The sequence below is a fragment of the Paroedura picta genome, chromosome 3 (genome assembly GCF_049243985.1).
Source record: "Paroedura picta isolate Pp20150507F chromosome 3, Ppicta_v3.0, whole genome shotgun sequence".
NCBI classification, from domain to species: Eukaryota; Metazoa; Chordata; class Lepidosauria; order Squamata; family Gekkonidae; genus Paroedura; species Paroedura picta.
In genome coordinates this window covers 289,213-310,145 of record NC_135371.1, presented here as the reverse complement: position 1 = coordinate 310,145, position 20,933 = coordinate 289,213, and the positions used below count along the sequence as shown (strand labels likewise).

The following is a 20,933-nucleotide window of genomic DNA, read 5'->3' as shown; positions in this document are numbered from 1 at the left end:
CCGTTAACCCAGGAGGGCGCCCCAGATCCCCCCCCCCAGGAAAGCCCCATAGTGCGGGGAGGCGGCAATATACCTGCCGCTCCCCTGCGGGGGGGGGGGGAGCACACCAAGGAGAGTGGGGCAGGCGGCGCCAGCGGCGGAGCCTCCAACATCTCCCGCTGGTATTCCGGCAAGCCCCCCCCCCCCAAGAAACCCCCAGCCGCGCACAGCCCCCCTGGAGGCCGCAGACGCTTCCTTGAGAGCCAGTTTGGTGTAGTGGTTAGGAGTGGGGACTTCTAATCTGGCATGCCGGGTTCGATTCTGCGCTTCCCCACATGCAGCCAGCTGGGTGACCTTGGGCTTGCCATGACACTGATAAAACTGTTCTGACCGGGCAGTGATATCAGGGCTCTCTCAGCCTCACCCACCTCACAGGGTGTCTGTTGTGGGGAGAGGAAAGGGAAGGCGACTGTAAGCCGCTTGGAGACTCCTTCGGGTAGGGAAAAGCGGCATCTAAGAACCAACTCTTCTTCTTCTTCTTCGTACGCAGAGGCGGTTCTGCCGAGAAAGGGCCAGCCTTGGCCTCGGCGGGGGTTCTGCCCCACACAGGGGACCCCCTCCCACCCCTCTGTCTTCGGCCTGCCGCAGGCTCGCTGGTTGCTGCCCCCCCCCCCCTCCCAGGCAGGTGGACCCGGAGCCTCCTTCTTTTTCCCTGGCCCTCAGCGGCAGCCTGGCCCAAAGCAAATTATTATGCCTGGAATAAAACCCAGCTCTGCTGCTGTCCTCCAAGGCCTCTCCGCATCCCGACTTTGCCGTATCAGAACAACACACCCGACCCCACCCCAATTAAGCCTCTAGAGCAGGGGGGCATACAGGGGCTCTACATGGACTACAATGACTATGATTCCCCACCAGATGGCAGGGGACTCATGGTCACTGTAGTCCATGGACAAATCCCACTTGACTCCTCCAGCTCTAGTGGCTGCAATTCTTCCTGGAGTGCCCCCATAAGGTGCTGATTGAGACCCCCCCCTTCCTGCTGCCCCAGGCCTTCCACTGGGGTTCTGGGGGGGGGGGAGACCCCACTGACCCTGCTGATCGCTGCCCTCTTTCCCATCCATCTTGAGCAGCTAGTCCCAGGGACCACCCCACCCCACCCCCCACAAGCACTCAGCCTGTGCTCTGTCCAAGGCCAGGTAGCCCCAGGGAAATGGGGGGGGGGGGGAGGTTCATTCAGTGCGCAAAGGTGAGGGGAAAGCCAACTCTGTTGCCACAGGATTTGACCACCTTCTTCCCCCCCCCCTCCCAAGAAAGCAGACACCATCAGAGAGGAGGGAGTCCTCTGGAAAGAGCAGCTTTTATTTAAAACACATAATCCAAAAGCGTGGGGGGGGGGGCAAAAGTCAAATGAAGAGGGATGAGTGTAGAGCGGCATGCTGCAGAGTTTGGGGGGGGGGAGAGCAAAAGACAGACTCCCCCACTTCCCAAGCCTGTGATCTCCTCCCCTTTTTCAACCCCTCCCTGCCTCTATCCTCAATGCCTGCACGGTAGGGGGGGGGTCTGCCTTGAGGAGGAGGAGGGGCATCCCCCCTTGCACTCCCAAAGAACAACAGTGAGGATGCTCCCTATGTGTTCTCCCCCCCCCCACAGGCCAGGAGCACATAAAACAGAGAACACCTCCCCCCCCCCCAGGCCGCTTGCATAGTTGAGGAACAAGCTGCGTTCAAAGTGCTACAGGAAGGAGGCAGGAAGGATCAGAGGGGCACGGGGGGGGGGGGAGGGGTCCACCTAAGAAACAGCCCCCTTCCCATGGACCCTTCACTTCCACCACCCCATCCCCTAGAATCATCCATGGAAAATGTTCCGGGCACAGCAGATGGTCCAACCTGCCCCCCCCCCCCACCCCCGCCTGAAGTCACAGGCCCTTGCTTGAAGACTCCCCTCCCCACTCCTGTTTCAGGAGGTTGGACCCCCACCCACGCTCTCCCATGTAGAAACTGCATCCCAGCTAATCTGCAGTTGTTGCAAAAACAGCAGCATGTCTCAAAGAAGCCCCCTCTTCCAAAGCACAAAGGGACCCCCCAACAGGCATGCCCCCCCTTTCCTGAAGGATCGTACCTTTCAACCTGATTTCTGAGCTCCAAAGGGAGTGTGAGCAGGCAGCCCCCCACCCAAGAGACCCTCGAGTGACGGGTAGGCGGCGCAAAGACCCCCCCCCCAAAGGTTCCATGCCAGCCCAGAGGAGGCTCCACTCTCCCCTCCCCACAAAAGTCCAGCTGCCCAGAAGGCCTCCCCCCCCCACACACCCATCTTCAGAAGGCGGCCTCCTGGGTCTGGAGCAGGGGGGGCAGCTGCATCGGGGGGGGGGGGAGAGAGGTCCAGATGGTGCGGATCCAGGGGCGCGTTCCTGCGGAGCCCCCTCCCGGCCGATTCTCTGGCATGCTGGGTGGTGGTGGCGGCGGCAGGGGGGTCAAGAGAGCTGGTGGGGGGCCTCCAGCATCTCCATGAGGAAGGTGTCGATGGGGGTGTCCCCAATGAGCTTGAAGAAGAAGAGATGCTCCAGACACTTCAGGCCGATGGACCGCAGGGCTGGGAGGCGCAGGAGCAGCTTGGCAAACCTGCAGGGAGGGAGGCAAGGGGAAAGGGCGGGGCGGAAGGCCCCTTCGGCTGAGCCCGTGCCCCGTGGGAGGGGGAGGCCCAAAGCCCAAACCCTGCAACACCTCCCCCTGCAACACCCCCCACGATCTGGCCGGCCTCCATGGCAGGACACGTGTCCCACGGTTTCCAGGCCACGGAGTTCGCCCACCGTCATAGGAACACAACTGAAGGAGTGGGGGCAGGGAAGGGCGCAGACCCACTCAACGCCCAAAATTTGGGCTCAAACGTAGGCTGGTTGGGAGCCTTCCAACCAATATTTGGGGAGCTGACTTTCCTGGAGGTTTCCTGGATTTTGTACCATCCAGAGGAACTGGCTGGCCATTGGGTGAGACGGCAGGGCAGGGCTGGATAGACCCTCCCTGGTCTGCCCAAGCAGGGCTCTCTGATGTCCTTAGGAAGGCCTCAGCCTCCATGCCCTGACCCAGCAGGGCTCTTCTGAGGGTCTTCTCAGGGGAAGGCCTCGGCCTCTCTGCCCTGTGGCTGGCCCTGCAGAGGAACTGGCTGACCCCTGGGTGAGACGGGAGGCTGGACTGGAGGGTCCCTCCCTGGTCTGACCCAGCAGGGCTCTTCTGAGGGTCTTCTCAGGGGAAGGCCTCGGCCTCTCTGCCCTGTGGCTGGCCCTGCAGAGGAACTGGCTGGCCCCTGGGTGAGACGGGAGGCTGGACTGGAGGGACCCTCCCTGGCCTGACCCAGCAGGGCTCTTCTGAGGGTCTTCTCAGGGGAAGGCCTTGGCCTCTCTGCCCTGTGGCTGGCCCTGCAGAGGAACTGACTGGCCCCTGGGTGAGACCGGAGGCTGGACTGGAGGGACCCTCCCTGGCCTGACCCAGCAGGGCTCTTCTGAGGGTCTTCTCAGGGGAAGGCCTCGGCCTCTCTGCCCTGTGGCTGGCCCTGCAGAGGAACTGGCTGACCCCTGGGTGAGACGGGAGGCTGGACTGGAGGGACCCTCCCTGGCCTGACCCAGCAGGGCTCTTCTGAGGGTCTTCTCAGGGGAAGGCCTCGGCCTCCCTGCCCTGTGGCTGGCCCTGCAGAGGAATTGGCTGGCCCCTGGGTGAGACGGGAGGCTGGACTGGAGGGACCCTCCCTGGCCTGACCCAGCAGGGCCCTTCTGAGGGTCTTCTCAGGGGAAGGCCTCGGCCTCTCTGCCCTGTGGCTGGCCCTGCAGAGGAACTGGCTGGCCCCTGGGTGAGATGGGAGGCTGGACTGGAGGGACCCTCCCTGGCCTGACCCAGCAGGGCCCTTCTGAGGGTCTTCTCAGGGGAAGGCCTCGGCCTCCCTGCCCTGTGGCTGGCCCTGCAGAGGAACTGGCTGCCCCCTGGGTGAGACGGGAGGCTGGACTGGAGGGGCCCTCCCTGGTCTGGCCCAGCAGGGCTCTTCTGAGGGTCTTCTCAGGGGAAGGCCTCGGCCTCTCTGCCCTGTGGCTGGCCCTGCAGGGGAACTGGCTGGCCCCTGGGTGAGACGGGAGGCTGGACTGGAGGGACCCTCCCTGGCCTGACCCAGCAGGGCTCTTCTGAGGGTCTTCTCAGGGGAAGGCCTCGGCCTCTCTGCCCTGTGGCTGGCCCTGCAGAGGAACTGGCTGGCCCCTGGGTGAGATGGGAGGCTGGACTGGAGGGACCCTCCCTGGCCTAACCCAGTAGGGCTCTCCTGAGGGTCTTCTCAGGGGAAGGCCTCGGCCTCTCTGCCCTGTGGCTGGCCCTGCAGAGGAACTGGCTGGCCCCTGGGTGAGACGGGAGGCTGGGCTGGAGGGACCCTCCCTGGCCTGACCCAGCAGGGCTCTTCTGAGGGTCTTCTCAGGGGAAGGCCTCGGCCTCTCTGCCCTGTGGCTGGCCTTGCAGAGGAACTGGCTGGCCCCTGGGTGAGACGGGAGGCTGGACTGGAGGGACCCTCCCTGGCCTGACCCAGCAGGGCTCTTCTGAGGGTCTTCTCAGGGGAAGGCCTCGGCCTCTCTGCCCTGTGGCTGGCCCTGCAGAGGAACTGGCTGGCCCCTGGGTGAGATGGGAGGCTGGACTGGAGGGACCCTCCCTGGCCTAACCCAGTAGGGCTCTCCTGAGGGTCTTCTCAGGGGAAGGCCTCGGCCTCCCTGCCCTGTGGCTGGCCCTGCAGAGGAACTGGCTGGCCCCTGGGTGAGACGGGAGGCTGGACTGGAGGGACCCTCCCTGGCCTGACCCAGCAGGGCTCTTCTGAGGGTCTTCTCAGGGGAAGGCCTCGGCCTCTCTGCCCTGTGGCTGGCCCTGCAGAGGAACTGGCTGGCCCCTGGGTGAGACGGGAGGCTGGACTGGAGGGACCCTCCCTGGCCTGACCCAGCAGGGCTCTTCTGAGGGTCTTCTCAGGGGAAGGCCTCGGCCTCTCTGCCCTGTGGCTGGCCCTGCAGAGGAGCTGGTTGGCCCCTGGGTGAGACGGGAGGCTGGACTGGAGGGACCCTCCCTGGCCTGACCCAGCAGGGCTCTTCTGAGGGTCTTCTCAGGGGAAGGCCTCGGCCTCTCTGCCCTGTGGCTGGCCCTGCAGAGGAACTGTCTGGCCCCTGGGTGAGACGGGAGGCTGGACTGGAGGGACCCTCCCTGGCCTGACCCAGCAGGGCTCTTCTGAGGGTCTTCTCAGGGGAAGGCCTCGGCCTCTCTGCCCTGTGGCTGGCCCTGCAGAGGATCTGGCTGGCCCCTGGGTGAGACGGGAGGCTGGACTGGAGGGACCCTCCCTGGCCTGACCCAGCAGGGCTCTTCTGAGGGTCTTCTCAGGGGAAGGCCTCGGCCTCTCTGCCCTGTGTCTGGCCCTGCAGAGGAACTGGCTGGCCCCTGGGTGAGACGGGAGGCTGGACTGGAGGGACCCTCCCTGGTCTGGCCCAGCAGGGCTCTCCTGATAACCCGCCAATAGGCAGGAATCAAATGTTTTTCTAATTATGTTAAGATGCAAGAGCTTGATGAGAATGCGCACACGATCTGCCCCTTTTCCTACGATAGTCTAACGGGGCGGCACACCATGCAGGGCAGCACCCCCACCCCATTCTTGCAGGGTCTTGCACTGCCTGATGTCCCATTGCTCCCTGGGCCGTGGATCTCACAGTGGTCGGGCCACGGAAGACAGCTGTGAGCATCTCCTTTATTTTTATTTCTATTCCTGGTCGCCCACTCCTTCTGTCCCTCTCCTGTTCTGGAGCATGGGGGCCACGAATCCCCTGGGATGTGGCCACACCAGCCCCAGAGCATCGCGGAAGGACTGGCTGCGGAGGCTATCGTCTGAGAGCGAGCATGGTTTAGAATCCTAGAACCACAGAGTTGGAAGGGACCTCCTGGGCCATCTAGTCCAACCCCCTGCACCATGCAGGACACTCACCACCCTCTCACTCACCCACTGTCACCTGCCACCCCCTTGAACCTTCACAGAATCAGCCTCTCCGTCAGATGGCTGTCCAGCCTCTGTGTAAAAATCTCCAAAGATGGAGAACCCACCACCTCCCGAGGAAGCCTGTTCCACTGAGAAACCGCCCTAACCGTCAGGAAACTGTTAGTTAATATTATAATTAGTTATATGTAATATTTTCTGTAAAGTTTCTTCAGTTCCATGTAAACCGCCCTGAGCCTTTGGGGAGGGAGGTATATAAATGTGAAAAACAAACAAACAAACAAACAAATTAATTAAATTTCCCCAGCCGAGTTCTGGCTTGCCCCCGCTGCTCCGAGCTCTGTACCTGCCCTGCTGCTCCGGGTACTTCTGCTTGCAGTAGGACTCGAGCGAGGCGTACACCTTCTCCCGCAGCAGCTCCACGTCTCCAGGGTTCGAGAGCCCTTTGGCATCTGGGCAGAGGGGGGGAAAGGAGACCCCAAGAGGAGGGCTAAAGCGGCTGGCTGGCTGGCTGGGGGAGGTAAAGCACCCCCACTGCAAGACCCCTGGCCCTCCACAGGGAGGAAACGCTCTACCTGCCGAGACAGTCCTGCCCCGCCTATAGTTGAGGCCTGGCAGGTGACAGCTAAGTCCGCTGGCCTTCCTGACTCAGTTCCACTCAACCCTACCCAATTACATATTTTAGGAGACCTATTTCTACACCTTCCTTCTTTTAGACAAGAGGCAGTTCAGGCCATATTAGTGTCTTACACTTTCTCAAGAAAGGGACATACAGAAATCCAATAAAGATACATCACAGAATCAACAATACAGGTTTAATCCTAATGTGATCCACCCTTTACTCCTGGGGGAAGGCGGAATAAATAAAAAAGAGATAAATAAAGGCACGTTGACAATGCCCCCCCTCCGCCCACCCACGCCCCTCACCTGGATTGAAGAGGATGATGGCCCGCAGGCACCCCAGCTCCGTCTTGTCCATCCGCATGTCCCGCATCTTCGACACCAGCTCTGTCAACACCCTGCGAGGGAGCCCAGGAGAGGGGGGAGTCAGCTCATGCAAGCAAAGAGGGGCTCCCAGCTGGGTCGGAGGTCACTGGGGCGAGGGGACCAACTGGTACCCTTCCCACCTCGCTCCAATACTCCACCAGGAATGGGAGAAAAGGCCAAGGCCGATGGTGCAAGCTAGGTATAGTTATTTTACTACTTATTTTATTATTAGCAATAATAATAATGCCTATTTCAGAGAAAAGACCTGTTGCTGGAAAGGACGGTCCAGAGCCCACAGCCTTTGATCACAGCTTCACTTTTACGTGGCATGATGATGAAGAGGATGGTGGGTAAGATATTATTATACTTCAATCCTTTTCCATTGTTCCTCTATATATTTGTGAAACAGGCCTGTGGGAGGAGCGTGTCCCGGCTGTCCAAGCTGACTACGGGCCTCACTCCTCCCTCACAGGGGCCCTGTTATGGGGAGAGGAAGGGAAGGCGCTTTTAGGCGCTAAGCAGTTGCTTAGAGACACCTGAGGCTTGCTGGGTAACTGTGAGCCATTCCCAGTTCTCTCAGAGCTCTCAGCCTCACTTTCCTCAGAGGGTGACTGTTATGGGGAGAGGAAAGGAAGGTGCTTTTAAACTGCTTAGAGACACCTGATGCTTGCTGGGTGACTGTGAGTCATTCCCAATTCCCTCAGACCTCTCAGCCTCACTTTCCCCAGAGGGTGACTGTTATTGGGAGAGAAAGGGGAGGCGCTTTTAATCTGCTTAGAGACACCTGAGGCCTGCTGGGTGACTGTGGCCCATTCCCAGTTCTCTGAGACCTCTCTCAGCTCCACATCCCTCACCGGTTGTCTGTTGTGGGGAGATGAAGGGAAAAGATGTTCGTAAACCGCTTTGTGACTTCTTTCAGTAGTAAACAGCAGTGTACAAAAATCCATCTCTTCTTCTAAGGGGCAACAGCGAAAGAAGCATGCGGACCCATAACATTATATCAACAGTAAAAAAAAAATGGAGACAGAAAGAGCAGGGCCACAGAACTGGGAGGAAATGGTTGTCATGTAATCTCCCCTTAAGAAGAGTCTCCAGTCTGATTTGCCCTTCACATATCTGAAGACATGGCTCTGGAAAGCTCATCTGTAACCACTATGCCACAATTCCCAAAGGTCAGTCCTCTCCCACACTCAACGAACATTCCACACCACAGGTTCTTGACACCCATCTCTCCACAATCATTTGCCACCACTGCAGCCTCCCCCCCCCATAACACACACATTCAACCTTACAGCCAACCCCTCCCCTTCCTCTTCCCAATGCCAAGCTCTCTCTGTCTTAATCATTCTTTTCCTTTCTACCTCCCACTCTCTTTACTATTTTCCTCCCCCCTCCCCCCTCCTGCTACCGACCGTTCTATCAGCTACAACGGGTTTGGTTCTAGTTTGGGTTCTAGTTTGGTGAGAGCCAGTTTGGTGTAGTGGTTAGGAGTGCGGACTTCTAATCTGGCATGCCGGGTTCTATTCTGTGCTCTCCCACACGCAACCAGCTGGGTGACCTTGGGCTCCCCATGGCACTGATAAAACTGTTCTGACTGGGCAGTGATATCAGGGCTCTCTCAGCATCACCCACCCCACAGGGTGTCTGTTGTGGGGAGAGGAAAGGGAAGGCGACTGTAAGCCGCTTTGAGCCTCCTTCGGGTAGGGAAAAGTGGCATACAAGAACCAACTCTTCTTCTTCTCTTCTAGTGTTAATATAATCATTGTTGTGCGATTTCAACTATGTAACTGTATAAACTCGGCAATGCTAATGTTGTGGCATATTGCAGTGTCCCCTGGAAAGCCTTTTTCAGGCAAAATGTGTTGGGGATTTTTTTGCTAGTTCAGAAACTGAGTAATAAAATAACTGTGCCTGTTTTGTAGCCCTGGCCGTGGGCTTCTTTTCCCACATTTAGTGACTGGGGCAGCTCTTTACTTTCCCATTTCCCATTTCCCAGTCCAGGAGCCCACCCTTGGCTTTGAGGCGCACGATTTGCAACTGCACCGCACATGGCTGGGCTGCCAGATGGAGGCACTTCTGGAAAAGCAGGTGACTCTCTGTCCCCAGCTCTCTGCGGGAGGGGGAGAGAATGACTTCTGGGACAGTTCTGGGCTCCTACAGTGGAGGATTTGAGTTGGGGTCTCACGAAGGCAGCGGGGAGAACCACAAGCAGCTCTGTGGCTCTCCTCTCTGCCTCCAACACCCTGCGGCATGACAGCATGCCTCTCCATTCAGAAGAGGACAACAGTAGGCTCGGAGCCTGGGACGCAGTGGGTGCAGGAGACCAGCCAGCCAGTCAAGCCTGCCCTCAGCCCTCCACGCTCAGACTCTTCCACTGACCCTGCAGCCCCCCTCCTCCTGACCCCCCCCAGCTCTCCACCCTGTCCCAGCACCTGTCAAAGATGGCGCCCACACCAGCGCTGTGGGCGCTGTTCCGATGCACGTGGAGCCCCGTGGCCAGCAGGATCCCATCCTTCACCGAGATGGAGCGGTGGGAGAAAGAGGCAATCAACAGCTCGTTCCAGCCTGTCGAGGGAGAGAGAGCCGCCGCCGAGTGACACCCGGGCAGGGGCTGGCCCCTCCACACAGCTGCCCCAGAGGGGCTTCCCCAGAATGCACCCGTGTATCTTGCACCTTCTGCCCCACTGCAGGAGAAAGCCCACCCCAAGCGCGCTAAGAACTTCTGCAGCCCCCATAGCTGTGGGGCCCTCCAGCTCTCGGGCAACAGCTGGGTTCCATTTTAGAATTGTAAAACTGATTTATTAATGGGGTGTATTTTACATGTTGGGAGCTTCCAGGAGCCTCCAGGGAGGATGCGGAATAAATTAAAAATTAAAAATAAATGGGAAAGGTGCTCCAGCCTGTTCACCAAGTTGGTTGCTCGGGAGGACCTTTGGAGGGGGGCTGCACTCCCCCGGCCTCCCCCCCACTCCCCGTGACTGCAGGCCAGGCATTCCTCTACCACGTCTCTTCCCCACGCTCAGTCAAGAACTCAGGGGAGTCTGCTGAGGAGGGGATGCATCACAAGGCTGAGAGAGGACAGCTGGCCCTGTGAACTCCGGGGAGGGGAGAGCAAAGATGCCCACCCAAGTCCAACCCTGCTCCTAACACGACTGCTCCTTTTGCACCCAGGTGGCAACCCCAGCGGGCCCTGCTGCCCTGCACGCTGGAACGAGCGGCAGGCATTCTGCTAACTTCAGCTGACAATATTCAGCTGAATTATTATTTGGGCTAGCAAAATGGCCCAAGCTAGAAGGTGTTCAAAGGGATATCAGCCAACTGGCCGTAGTCATTGAAAGGGCCCGGATGCCCCTCAAAGGCCTTGGACGCACAGGCCTGAAAAATCCGGCATTCCTGGATATTTACCGAATCCGAATGGGGACACGAGAATATCAGGCCCAACATGAGGAGGATGTTGGTCATTCAGTCCAGTCCGACTCTGGGCGGGCCTCTGCCTCAGCAGTCGTCACATTTTCCAATCTTGCACTGCTCTTTTCGCTGAAGAATGCTCTGGGCAGCGTCCATTCTGGCTGTGTTTTGTTGGCCTGCTTTGCTTTTGCCTCTGACCGATACCGGCATAATCGCTTTCTCAAACAAGTTGGAACTCATGACGTGGCCCAGAATGGGTGGGAGTATGTATGTATGTGTGTGTGTGTGTCTGTGTGTACATACATATGTATAATTTTTAATATATTTTAAATATATTTTTAAAGGTAAAGGTATCCCCTGTGCAAGCACCGAGTCATGTCTGACCCTTGGGGTGACGCCCTCTAGCGTTTTCATGGCAGACTCAATACAGGGTGGTTTGCCAGTGCCTTCCCCAGTCATTACCGTTAACCCCCCAGCAAGCTGGGGACTCATTTTACCGACCTCGGAAGGATGGAAGGCTGAGTCAACCTTGAGCCGGCTGCTGGGATTGAACTCCCAGCCTCATGGGCAAAGCTTTCAGGCGGCTGCCTTGCCACTCTGCGCCACAAGAGGCTCTTAAATATATTTTTAAAATGTGTTAAATATTTATCGGGTGATAGGACCGTATATGGTCATGTCGACTCCCCCCCCAATTACCAATGACGGGGCTGGAGGGGGTGGGAAGGGGAGGAGCCCTGAGTGGGCGTGTCCACAGCTCTGCTTCCCAACCATATTCTGCACGATGGCCCCACTTCTGGGGTTTCTGAAGGCTGTTTTTGGGGCTTCTCAATGGTAAAAAGGCTGAGAGGCCGACTTAAGAACTGTCCCCTCTGTGGAGAGAGCCCCACCCCCCCCACTCCGAGACTCACCGGCCCGCAGCAGAATGACCTGGTCATCGAGGGGCAGCTCCGAGAAGTGAGGGATCCGCTTTGCCCACTCTACCAGCGTGAAGAGCTGCTTGTCTGCGGCCTGACAGATGTTGGTCACGGGGTCATTTGGCTACAAGAGGGAGAGAGAGAGGAAGACGGGCAGGTGGGTGGCATGCGTCCGGGGGGGGGGGTGGCGCACGTCCTGGCACCCAGGCCTTTCTCCAGCCCTGCCAAGCCCCTCGCCAAGCTGCCTGGTGGCCAACAGAGCCACTGGCTTTGTGAGCTGGCCTGGGTGCCTCCTCCCTGATAGCCCCACAGCCCCCGTTAAGCATCTCTGCCGCCCCTTTCGGTATTTACCTCGTTCGTGTCAAAGGTCCGGGGTGAGCGTTCTGATCCCGCAGCACCACACCCCCAACTCACCGAGCTGCCCCCCGTGCCGGATCCGTCGACACTCTGGTCCGACTTCTGCTCCACGGCCAGTTCGGCTTCCAGGATCTTCTCCACCGGCATGTCCTCATTGGCCCCACCCCCGGCCAAGTCCCCCTCCCCTTCCTTGTCCTTCCCGCGCTGGCGCTCTTCTTGCACCGCTGGACGCACGGGGGGAGGGGGGGGAGGGGAAGAGAGGAGGGGGTTAGAGACAGGAGGGGCACGTAGCCCAGCCTCCCACAGCCCACCCCAGACACTGCCCCGCCCACGAAGAGGCCCAGGGGCCAGCTGAATCAAGATGCACGGCCAAGAGAGACAGGCCACCAACAAACCGGGCTGCCCAGGCAGCTCCCCACCACTCCCTCTTGCCAAAGGGCAGCAGTCGCCCCCCCAAGGCAAGAGGAGCACGGAGAGCTGCCTGGGCCGCCTCACAGGGGGGCAAGCAAGGCAACGCCCACCGCTGCTGCTCCCCCCGAGCCCGGGGGCCGAGGGAAGCACCAGCGGGGGACTCCGCGGCGGGAGGAGGACGAGCACAGAGATCAACCGCTGCCACTGCTTCCCGGAAGGACCTCTCAGGTGGCACGGCCAAGATACCACCCAGCCCTGGCTCTCCGGAGTCCCAGCAGAGAGAGAGGGGCCTGCACTGCCAGAGACCCCTTCCCCAACACCCAAAGCCTGCCAACACAGCGAGGAGCATGTGCATGGCCACCTCTCCCCCCCACGCCCCCTCATGGCCACGCTGCTGCCCTTCCGGCCCAGTCAGCCCCCCTCCCTGCTAATCCCAGGCGGGGTAGCCTGTGCCCCAGCCGCCTGCCCACCCCGGGGCCTGCCCTAGCTGGGCCTCCCCCCCCCGCCCGCCCGCCCGCTACCTTCGCGCTTCATCCCCGTGGCCAGGCATTTCTGGTAGCGGCAATACTGGCAGCGGTTGCGCTGGCGCTTGTCCACGACGCAGTCCTTGTTGTCGCGGCAGGTGTAGGTCAGGTCCTTCCGGATGGTGCGCTTGAAGAACCCCTTGCAGCCTTCGCAACTGTACACCCCGTAGTGCTTCCCTGCGGGACGGAGGGGGAGGCCGACCGGGAGGAAGGAGGGGACTGAGACCTGGCTCACCAGCCGGCCGCCCAAGCCCACACGGCCCGGCCCCCCGCCGCCCCCCCAAGGTGCCCGGCTCCCCCGCCTCTGCCCCAAACCCCGACACCTGGCTCCAAGTGCGCCTGCGCACCTGACGACCGGTCGCCACAGATGGCACAAAGGCGCTTGCCGGGCATCATGCTGCCGTGGCCGTGGCCGGACACCACCCTCATGCCCAGCGGGGGCTTGACGTCATCCGAGCTGCTGACAGCATGCAGCCCCGAGAGGTTCACCGTGGAGTTAATCTGGGAGAGGAGAGCAGAGGGCAAGCCGTGACGGGGGTGGCTGGAAAGCCCCCCACCCCACTGCCGTTGCGAGACTGGCCCCCCCAGCTGGCAGGGGCGAGGGGCTGCTCACCTGGGGGCTGCTCACGGGCCCATAGCCGATGGAGGGCGTGGCAGGGAGGCCTGGGGAGCCCATCGAAGAGCTGATGACGGGGAAGGGGGAGCCCAGCCCGCCGAGGGAGGTGGTCATGGCAGAGCCGATCATAGAAGGGTGCAGGGGGGCTGAAGGCTCCGGCGGAGGAGAGGGTCCTGTGCCCCGCAGTGGAGGGGACGAGCTGAGAGAAGAGCTGTCGGGACTCCTGCAGTCTGAGGGGGAAGGGAGAAAGACGGGGAGGGGGGGGGATAAGATCAGCCACAACCCCCTACGGACAAGCCGCGGTTTCCCTTCCCATCCCCAGAAATGTCCACCCCGCTCACTCGCGGCTTCCTGTCCGGATATTGTGCGTAACAGCAAAGAAGCACATGACCGCTGGCTTCCTGACTGCCCTCCGGCCCTGCGGAGACAGGAAAGGACCCCAGCCGTCTGGATTGCCAGCCCCTCTGCCTGATCCCGCCTTGAGCAGGGGCCAGGGCAAGATGGCCTGCAGGCCCCCTTCCCTCCTCAGGATTCTGTTCAGCAAGGGAGCCAAGGGCATTTTTCACACCACAAGAACCTTCCTCCTGGACAGAAACAAAACACAGCCCCAGCAGGGGAGCGGCATGGGAAGGGGGGGGAGGCCCAAAGGAACACCTGTGATCCAGGGCAGTAGGGTAGAATGGAAGCCCCATCCCACCAAACTCCCGGGGGTCAGCCATGGGGCAGAGGAAAACAGAGGCTCAGCAAGCCCCCGACCCTAACAAAGCCAGGCAGGGTGGAAGTGGGGAGGATGGGGCTGGACCAAGGAGACCTGGCAGGCACAGCTGCCCCAGTCGACTGGAGGCCTTTGTTGGTCTTCTCAGGGCCCAGTGCTGGCTCTCTCTGCCCCCCCCCCCATGCAGCACCCCATCGCTCACAGCAGGGCCGCCTTACAGCCTGTGGGAGCAACCAGGGCTTCCTGCCCCCCCCCCCCCACTCTCTCCCTTTTAAGGCCCTCCCTCCGGAGCAGAGCAACATCCCCTTCCACCATTTCCAGACTGAGTCCAGGGGCACCTCTAAGAACAGTGTGTGAGCTTTCGTGTGCACGCATGCACGCACACCCCTTCGGGTACAAGGAATGAGGATTTCATCCGCCATTACACCTGGCCAGAGGGAGGGTGGGAGGGGAGGGGCCAGTTGTCCGGAAGGGCTAGTGAGAGTCAAGATTTTTAGACATTTTTTAGAGTTGTTTTCAACTATGTTGATTTTATTTGATGGAAACTACCCCAAGACAGCTGGCCAGAGAGGGACAAGTCTTATAAATCCAATTTTAAATAAACTAGAAATTAAGCCCGCTGGGCTGTAAATACAGCGGGCGCTATCTCTCAGAGTGTGGGGATCCGGGTGGCTGTCCACCTGGGCATGGGCGGCTCTGCAGGGGCTGGGCCCTTTGGGGACCTCCCGCCCTGTTGCACGGCGACACTTACTTCGGGAAGGCTCGGTGCCTCTGGCCGGCATCCCCCGTGGTCGGCGGCAGTGGCGCGGGCAGGGCACGTGGGCTGCGCGGGCGGCGGGGCGACAGCGGTGGCAAGCAGGGCAGGGCAGGGCAGGGCGCAATTGCATGCCACCATCATGGCGGCGGGCACGCGGGCCTGGAGCGCTGGGCGCTGCGGTGGTGTCGCTCCGGCTGGCTGGCATTGGTGGCTGCAGCCTGGATTTGTGGCCAGCGGTGTGGCGAGCGCGTGGGGCAGCGCGACGCTGTCGGGAATTCGGCAGGGGGCGGCATCGTGGTGGCAGCAACACATGCCTCGTGGCGCTGGCCACAAGCGCAGGGAACAGGCGGCGAAGTGGGTGAAGGAGCGAAGCGGTAGTCGGGGCCAGTAAGTAGGCCTGTTGGGCCCCTAAGGGACGGGAGGAGTTGGGGCGGGAAGCGCGTGGGCGGCGGCGGGCGGGGAGGCGCAGCGGGGATAGCGGCCAGGTCCCAGGGCTGGCAAAGGCTGTCGCTGGGCCGAGGGAAAGCAGCTCTCCCTGAGTCCAGCGGCGTGGGGCGACTCTCCTCCCCGGCGGCCATCCCGGCCCTCGGCCGAAGTACTGGGACGACTTACAGTCTGGAGGGCGCAGCGGCGAGGATGGCGGCTTGGGAGGACTGGAGAGTCGGTGGCGTGGTGTTCGGGAGACGGGCCAAGTAGCCAATGGGAAGGCGCGCTTTGCGGGCTTGCCTATTGGCCACTTGGCCCTGGAGTGCCACTCGGAGGAGCGAATCAGGAGCCGCTTCACAGCTCCTGACTCGCTCCTGCAAGTATTTATCCCGGACAGCACCCACCCACCTGCTCTCCTCCCACTTAGCCCTTAGCCTTTTATTTAACACCACGGAGCGGTTTACAGACTAGCCTGAAAGCCCATTGCTTCCAGAGAGGGGGCCGCCCTTGCCCAGCCCACCATAGTAGGAGCCGACGGGTCAGTGGAGGGCGCATGGCGGTTGAGCGGGGTGTTGCGCTGCCAGCTGGGGCAACGGCCCCACAGCTGGCTGGGCAGGATTGCGGTGGCAGAAGCGGTAGCCCCACTGCCGGGTGGGGTGTTGGCTGTGCTGCCGGTTGGCCCAGCTTACCTGCTGGAGGCTGCGTGGATTGGTGGCAAAGGCACAGCGCCGCGGGGGTTCCCTCCTCATCAGCCAGACAGTGACTGGCTACAAGGCACATCGGCTTTTGGAGGGGGGTGCTCCAGGGGCCGGCCAAATCTGGGCACGCCCGTTGCAGGCGGAAGCACAGGCCAGATACCCACCCATGTCCTGAACAGTGCTCCGCCCAAGTGGCATTTCAGAAATATATTAGAGCCACCAATGGTAAGGTTTTAAAAATTTTAAGATGATGGAGCACAGTTGATCTTTGCCCCAGAGGGATGGACCAGAACCAATGGGATGAAATTAATTCAGAAGAATTTCCGTCTAAACCTCCGGAAGAAGTTCCTGACAGTTAGAGCGGTTTCTCAGTGGAACAGGCTTTCTCGGGAGGTGGTGGGTTCTCCATCTTTGGAGATTTTTAAACAAAGGCTGGATAGCCATCTGACAGAGAGGCTGATTCTGTGAAGGTTCAAGAGAGTGGCAGGTTACAGTGGAGGAGCCATAGGGGGGTGAGTGTCCTGCATAGTGCAAGGGGTTGGACTAGATGACCCAGGAGGTCTCTTCCAACTCTATTATTCTATGATCCTATGAATAAGGAACTGGGCAGTTATGGCTGAGGACAACTACCTTAATCTAATCTCAGCCATTATTATTATTATTAGATATATTCCCCACCACTCCCTTGTGGCTCGTGGCGGGTTACAACATCCTAAAATCCCCATTAAAACCCCATTAAAGGGCCCAGATTATCCATCTTGTATCTAGCCCACCCTTCCTGGCAACTGAAACTCTCCCCCCCCCAAATCTCTGACTGTAATGGCTGATGAAATTCTGTTTCATCTGGGGAAGTGTGCATGCACAGGAAAGCTTATATATACCTTGAATAAAACTTGGTCAGTCTTCAAGGTGCCCCTGAACTCAGCCCAACTTGGCTGCCCACCCAAATCCATTTCTCCAAAGATCTGTCAAGGAAGAAAACAGCCAGAAAGGCAGAGGGGCCTCTGGATGGCCAAGGAAGGAAAGAGTGGTTAAGGAAGACAGGCCGATGACAGAGAAGTTCATGGAAGTCTTTGCCTCCGTTTCCAGTTAGGAAAAAAGGGGAGCCCTGCACCCCTATGGTTTGTGTGAAGTGTCTCAAGAACAGAGACGTACAGAGGCCATGGGGTGAAGTCCTAGGGTCACAAGGCAAACTGAAAACTAGGCAGTCTCAAAGTCCAAACAGCTAACAGCAGAGAGCTTCCCACAAACCCAAACGAGAGGTTGACTGGCAAACCACTATTCCCTCTATCCCTTTGACCATCACAACAAGTAATTCTGCATTTTAATCTCTGTGTAAAGTAGTGTTTCCTTTTGTCTGTCCTGAATCTACTGCCCATCAGCTTCACAGGACACAGAGTGCTAGTCTTTTGGGAGGGGGGGGGAATTCTCTTGGTCAACTCTTTCCAGCCCATGGATAATATTATCACATCTCTCATGTGTGCTCCCCTACCGGTTGTCTACAGTCCCTTCCTCTCCCCACAACAGATACCCTGGGAGGTAGGTGAGGCTGAAAGAGCTCTATGAGAACTGGGACTAGCCCAAGATCACCCAGCTGGCTGCATGTGGAGGAGGAGTGGGGAATCAAACCCAATTCTCCAGATTAGAGGTTGCCACGATTACCCACGACCCCAAGCTGGCTCTCCAAGCAAACATAGCAGTTTAAGAGGAGAGGTCCTCGCTAGGAATCAGTTGCACAAGAAGAAAGTGAGAGTGGGAAAAAGCAGCCCTTTCCCGCGTGGTCGTGTTCAGCTGCTGCTCTGTCACCCAAAGGATTCAAACCAAGGTGGATTGAGAAGAGCTTCTGCAGGGTTTCCCTACCCTGAGCCAACGGGCAAAAAACCCACAATGGAAGCTCAGGGTAGCAAAAACAAAAAAAGAAATCTGAGCTTTCAATATAGGCTGATGGCTCTGCAGAGATCATGGGGGTGTCGTGGACTGCTCAGTGGAAAAGTAAAAATGGGGACTCAGTGTGTGGCCGTGGTGACGAAAAAGGCCAACTCGATTTGGGGGATTATTAGGAAAGGGACTGAACACAAAACAGTCATCACTGCAATTTTCCTATCCAGATCTGACGTCTGGCCTCCCTTGGAGGACTGCTGTTCCAGTCCCCGTGCCTCCACAGGGGCACTGCAGAGGTGAGAAAGTGCCAAAAAGGAAACACAAAATGATGACGGGGAAAGGCTGAAGAGTCTGGGAGTTCTCAGTTTAGGAAAGAGATGGTCACAAGAGCATTTTATCAAATTATGCCTGGAGTAGAGAGCTGATCAAGAGACCTTGTCCTTCTCCCTAGTGAAGCCGATGGGCAGTCAAGGTAGGACAGATAAAAGGAAATACCGCTTTACACAGAAAGTGATCAAAATGTGGAAGGTCTGCCCATGGATGTTGGGCAGCTTGAAAAGAGGGCTTAAGAAGGACCGTCTAATAATTAAAGCAAACAGAGAGAAACAGATCTACCCACTGGCAATATGATAAATAAAGAAAAATGTCCTATTTTTGTGGTTTTCCTTGTTTCTTTATTCTTTAGGACTTTGGTCAAAACGGAATCCAGGTAATCTCCGTTTTCAGTTCTTTAATCAGTGACAAGTCCTTATGTATATTAATAGTATAATACTGGCCACAGGCTCACATAGGTATGGGCATACCAGTCTGTATTGGCACGTGGGCAGCAGGGCGACGCCCTCGGGAAGTCGGCAGGGGGCAGCATCGTGGCGGCAGCAAAGCGTGCCAATTAATATATATAAGGACTTGTCACTGATGAAAGAACTGAAAACGGAGATTACCTGGATTCCGTTTTGACCGAAGTCCTAAAGAATAAAGAAACAAGGAAAACCACAAAAATAGGACATTTTTCTTTATTTAGCGTATTGCCAGTGAATAGGTCTATTTCTCTCTGTTTGTTTGAAAAGAGGGCTTGTCAAGGTTCATGGAAGCCAGGTCAATCGGGGAAAACTCCAAGGCACAGAGTCAGAGAAAGCCTGCCTCCCTTCCCCTGAGCGTCACACCAGCGGCCACCTGGTACACCAAGTGCCCTGTGGCCAAGCAGGACAATCTCAAGGATAGCCCCGAGGACTCCTGGTGCGGGCAAAGAGCTCCATTCCACTCCTCCCCCAGAGTACGGATGACACAGGGCCAAACATCACACCCGCCGCACGACTGCACTAGGGGTCCAGAGGTGAAGCCCAGAACTTATCACAGGACGGATATTTGCACTTTGGGAGTGACAGTCACATGGCCTTCTTGCCTGAGGTGCCAACTGTGGGTAGGGTCCTGAGGCAAGTGAAGGCAAGGGGCAAAGCCGGGAGCCAAGGGAGTTAAGGTTCAGCCCCAATCTGGGCGAAAGCAGTCTTTCAAGTCCTGCTCATTCTTTCAGGAGAAAACTCTTTCCAGAGATGACATTCCGGTAAGGAAGGGACTGCGGGGCTCTGAGGGAGCCTCTGCACAAGGCTCCGGGGTCAGTCCCTGCCCTGCTCTGGAGGGCCAGGACAGGCCCCCATCTGCCTTGGAGAGCCACGGCTCGCCTCTGTTGCCAGGCAGTAACGTGCTGAATGGACCAGGGCCAACCGGCTGCCGTTCTGTCCACCTCCCTCCCTCCCTCTGCTGCCTTCTGGGGAAAAGGTCAGCAAACACTCACAAGGGGACCCTCTGAACACAGGAAGCGGCTTTGTGCTGAGCCAGTCCCTCCAAGGCATGACTGCCTGCTCAGGCCTTCCACCTCGCCTCCCCCTCTGCCTGGTAAGGCCCTCCTGCAGCGCCAGGGCTGGCCCTTCTGAGCAGGGGGCAACCCCTGCCCAGCCCCTGCCCGTGACGCCCCCTGCGAAAAAGCTAAGCCTGTGTCCTCCAGGAAGCCCCCCTCCCTCCCTGATAGGCGTTTCCTGAAGCCCCCCCCCCGCCTCTCTGCGGGGCTGCCCGTGATGCCTCCTGCAAGACAGCTCCGCCTGTGCTCCCTGCCCAGGAAACCCCCCACCCAGGCCTCGCAAGGCCCTCCTGCAGTGCCAGGGCTGGCCCTTCTGAGCAGGGCAACCCCCGCCCAGCCCAGGGCTTTCTGGGGGGCTGCCCGTGACGCCCCCTGCAAGGCAGCTCCGCCTGTGCCCCCTGCCCAGGAAGCCCCCCACCCAGGCCTCACAAGGCCCTCCTGCAGCGCCAGGGCTGGCCCTTCTGAGCAGGGCGTGACCCCCGCCCGGCCCTGGGCTCTCTGGGGGGCTGCCTGTGACGCCCCCTGCAAGACAGCTCCTCCTGTGCCCCCCTCAGGAAGCCTCTCACCCAGGCCTCGCAAGGCCCTCCTGCATCGCCAGGGCTGGCCCCTTCTGAGCAGGGCGTGACCCCCGCCCAACCCTGGGCTCTCTGGGGGGCTGCCAGTGACGCCCCCTGCAAGACAGCTCCGCCTGTGCCCCCTGCCAGGAAGCCCCCCACCCAGGCCTCGCAAGGCCCTCCTGCAGCGCCAGGGCTGGCCCTTCTGAGCAGGGCGTGACCCCCGCCCAGCCCTGGGCTCTCTGGGGGGCTGCCCGTGACGCCCCCTGCAAGACAGCTCCGCCTGTGCCCCCTGCCAGGAAGCCCCCCACCCAGGCCTCGCAAGGCCCTCCTGCAGCGCCAGGGCTGGCCCTTCTGAGCAGGGCGTGACCCCCGCCCAGCCCTGGGCTCTCTGGGGGGCTGCCCGTGACGCCCCCTGCAAGACAGCTCCGCCTGTGCCCCCTGCCAGGAAGCCCACCCCGCGGTGTCCCAGGCGCCGCCCAGGCCGCGCCCCTCCCGCGGGCCTACCCCCGGCTCCCGGCGCGGCGGCGTCTCCCATGGCTCTCGGGGCGGGGGCGCCGCCGCCTCCCTCCTCAACCTCCTCCTCTGGTGCCGCCGGCTGGGGGCTGCGGCCTGGCCCCCCTACCCACCATGCACCGCGCGGGCCGTGGCCGGGCCTCGGCGCTCCGTCCCCCCCACCCCCGCCGCACGGCTGCGCCAGCGCCGCCTACCCACCATGCACCGCGCGTCTCCTGCGCCCCGGCTCGGGCCTTGGCCAGACTCCCAGCAGGCACCGCGCGCGGCGGACGGCAATTGGGCAGGCAGGGCGCCGGGAGGGAGGCACCCGGCATGCACCGCGCGCCTGCGGGGCCCGCCGGGGT

At 59.7% G+C, this 20,933-nt stretch overlaps 1 protein-coding gene across 4 annotated transcripts; it reads right to left on the bottom strand.

The window, feature by feature from the left end:
* Positions 1-1,317: 1,317 nt before the first annotated feature.
* On the bottom strand, positions 1,318-20,918 carry RXRB (retinoid X receptor beta). Of its 4 annotated transcripts, none has more exons than XM_077324501.1 (10): positions 20,788-20,918; positions 13,185-13,417; positions 12,919-13,072; positions 12,569-12,748; positions 11,631-11,860; positions 11,274-11,403; positions 9,390-9,522; positions 6,898-6,989; positions 6,317-6,422; positions 1,318-2,597 (listed from the first exon to the last, which is right to left on the bottom strand). In XM_077324501.1, exons 2-10 carry the CDS (start codon positions 13,314-13,316, stop codon positions 2,450-2,452), a joined length of 1,305 nt encoding a protein of 434 aa, XP_077180616.1. In that variant the 5' UTR covers positions 13,317-13,417; positions 20,788-20,918; the 3' UTR covers positions 1,318-2,449. The 4 variants fall into 4 exon arrangements, with proteins under 4 accessions (XP_077180616.1, XP_077180614.1, XP_077180615.1 ...); XM_077324499.1 differs by lacking the exon at positions 20,788-20,918 and adding an exon at positions 20,581-20,733; XM_077324500.1 differs by lacking the exon at positions 20,788-20,918 and adding an exon at positions 20,581-20,733 and having other exon boundaries at positions 11,694-11,860.
* Positions 20,919-20,933: the final 15 nt, after the last annotated feature.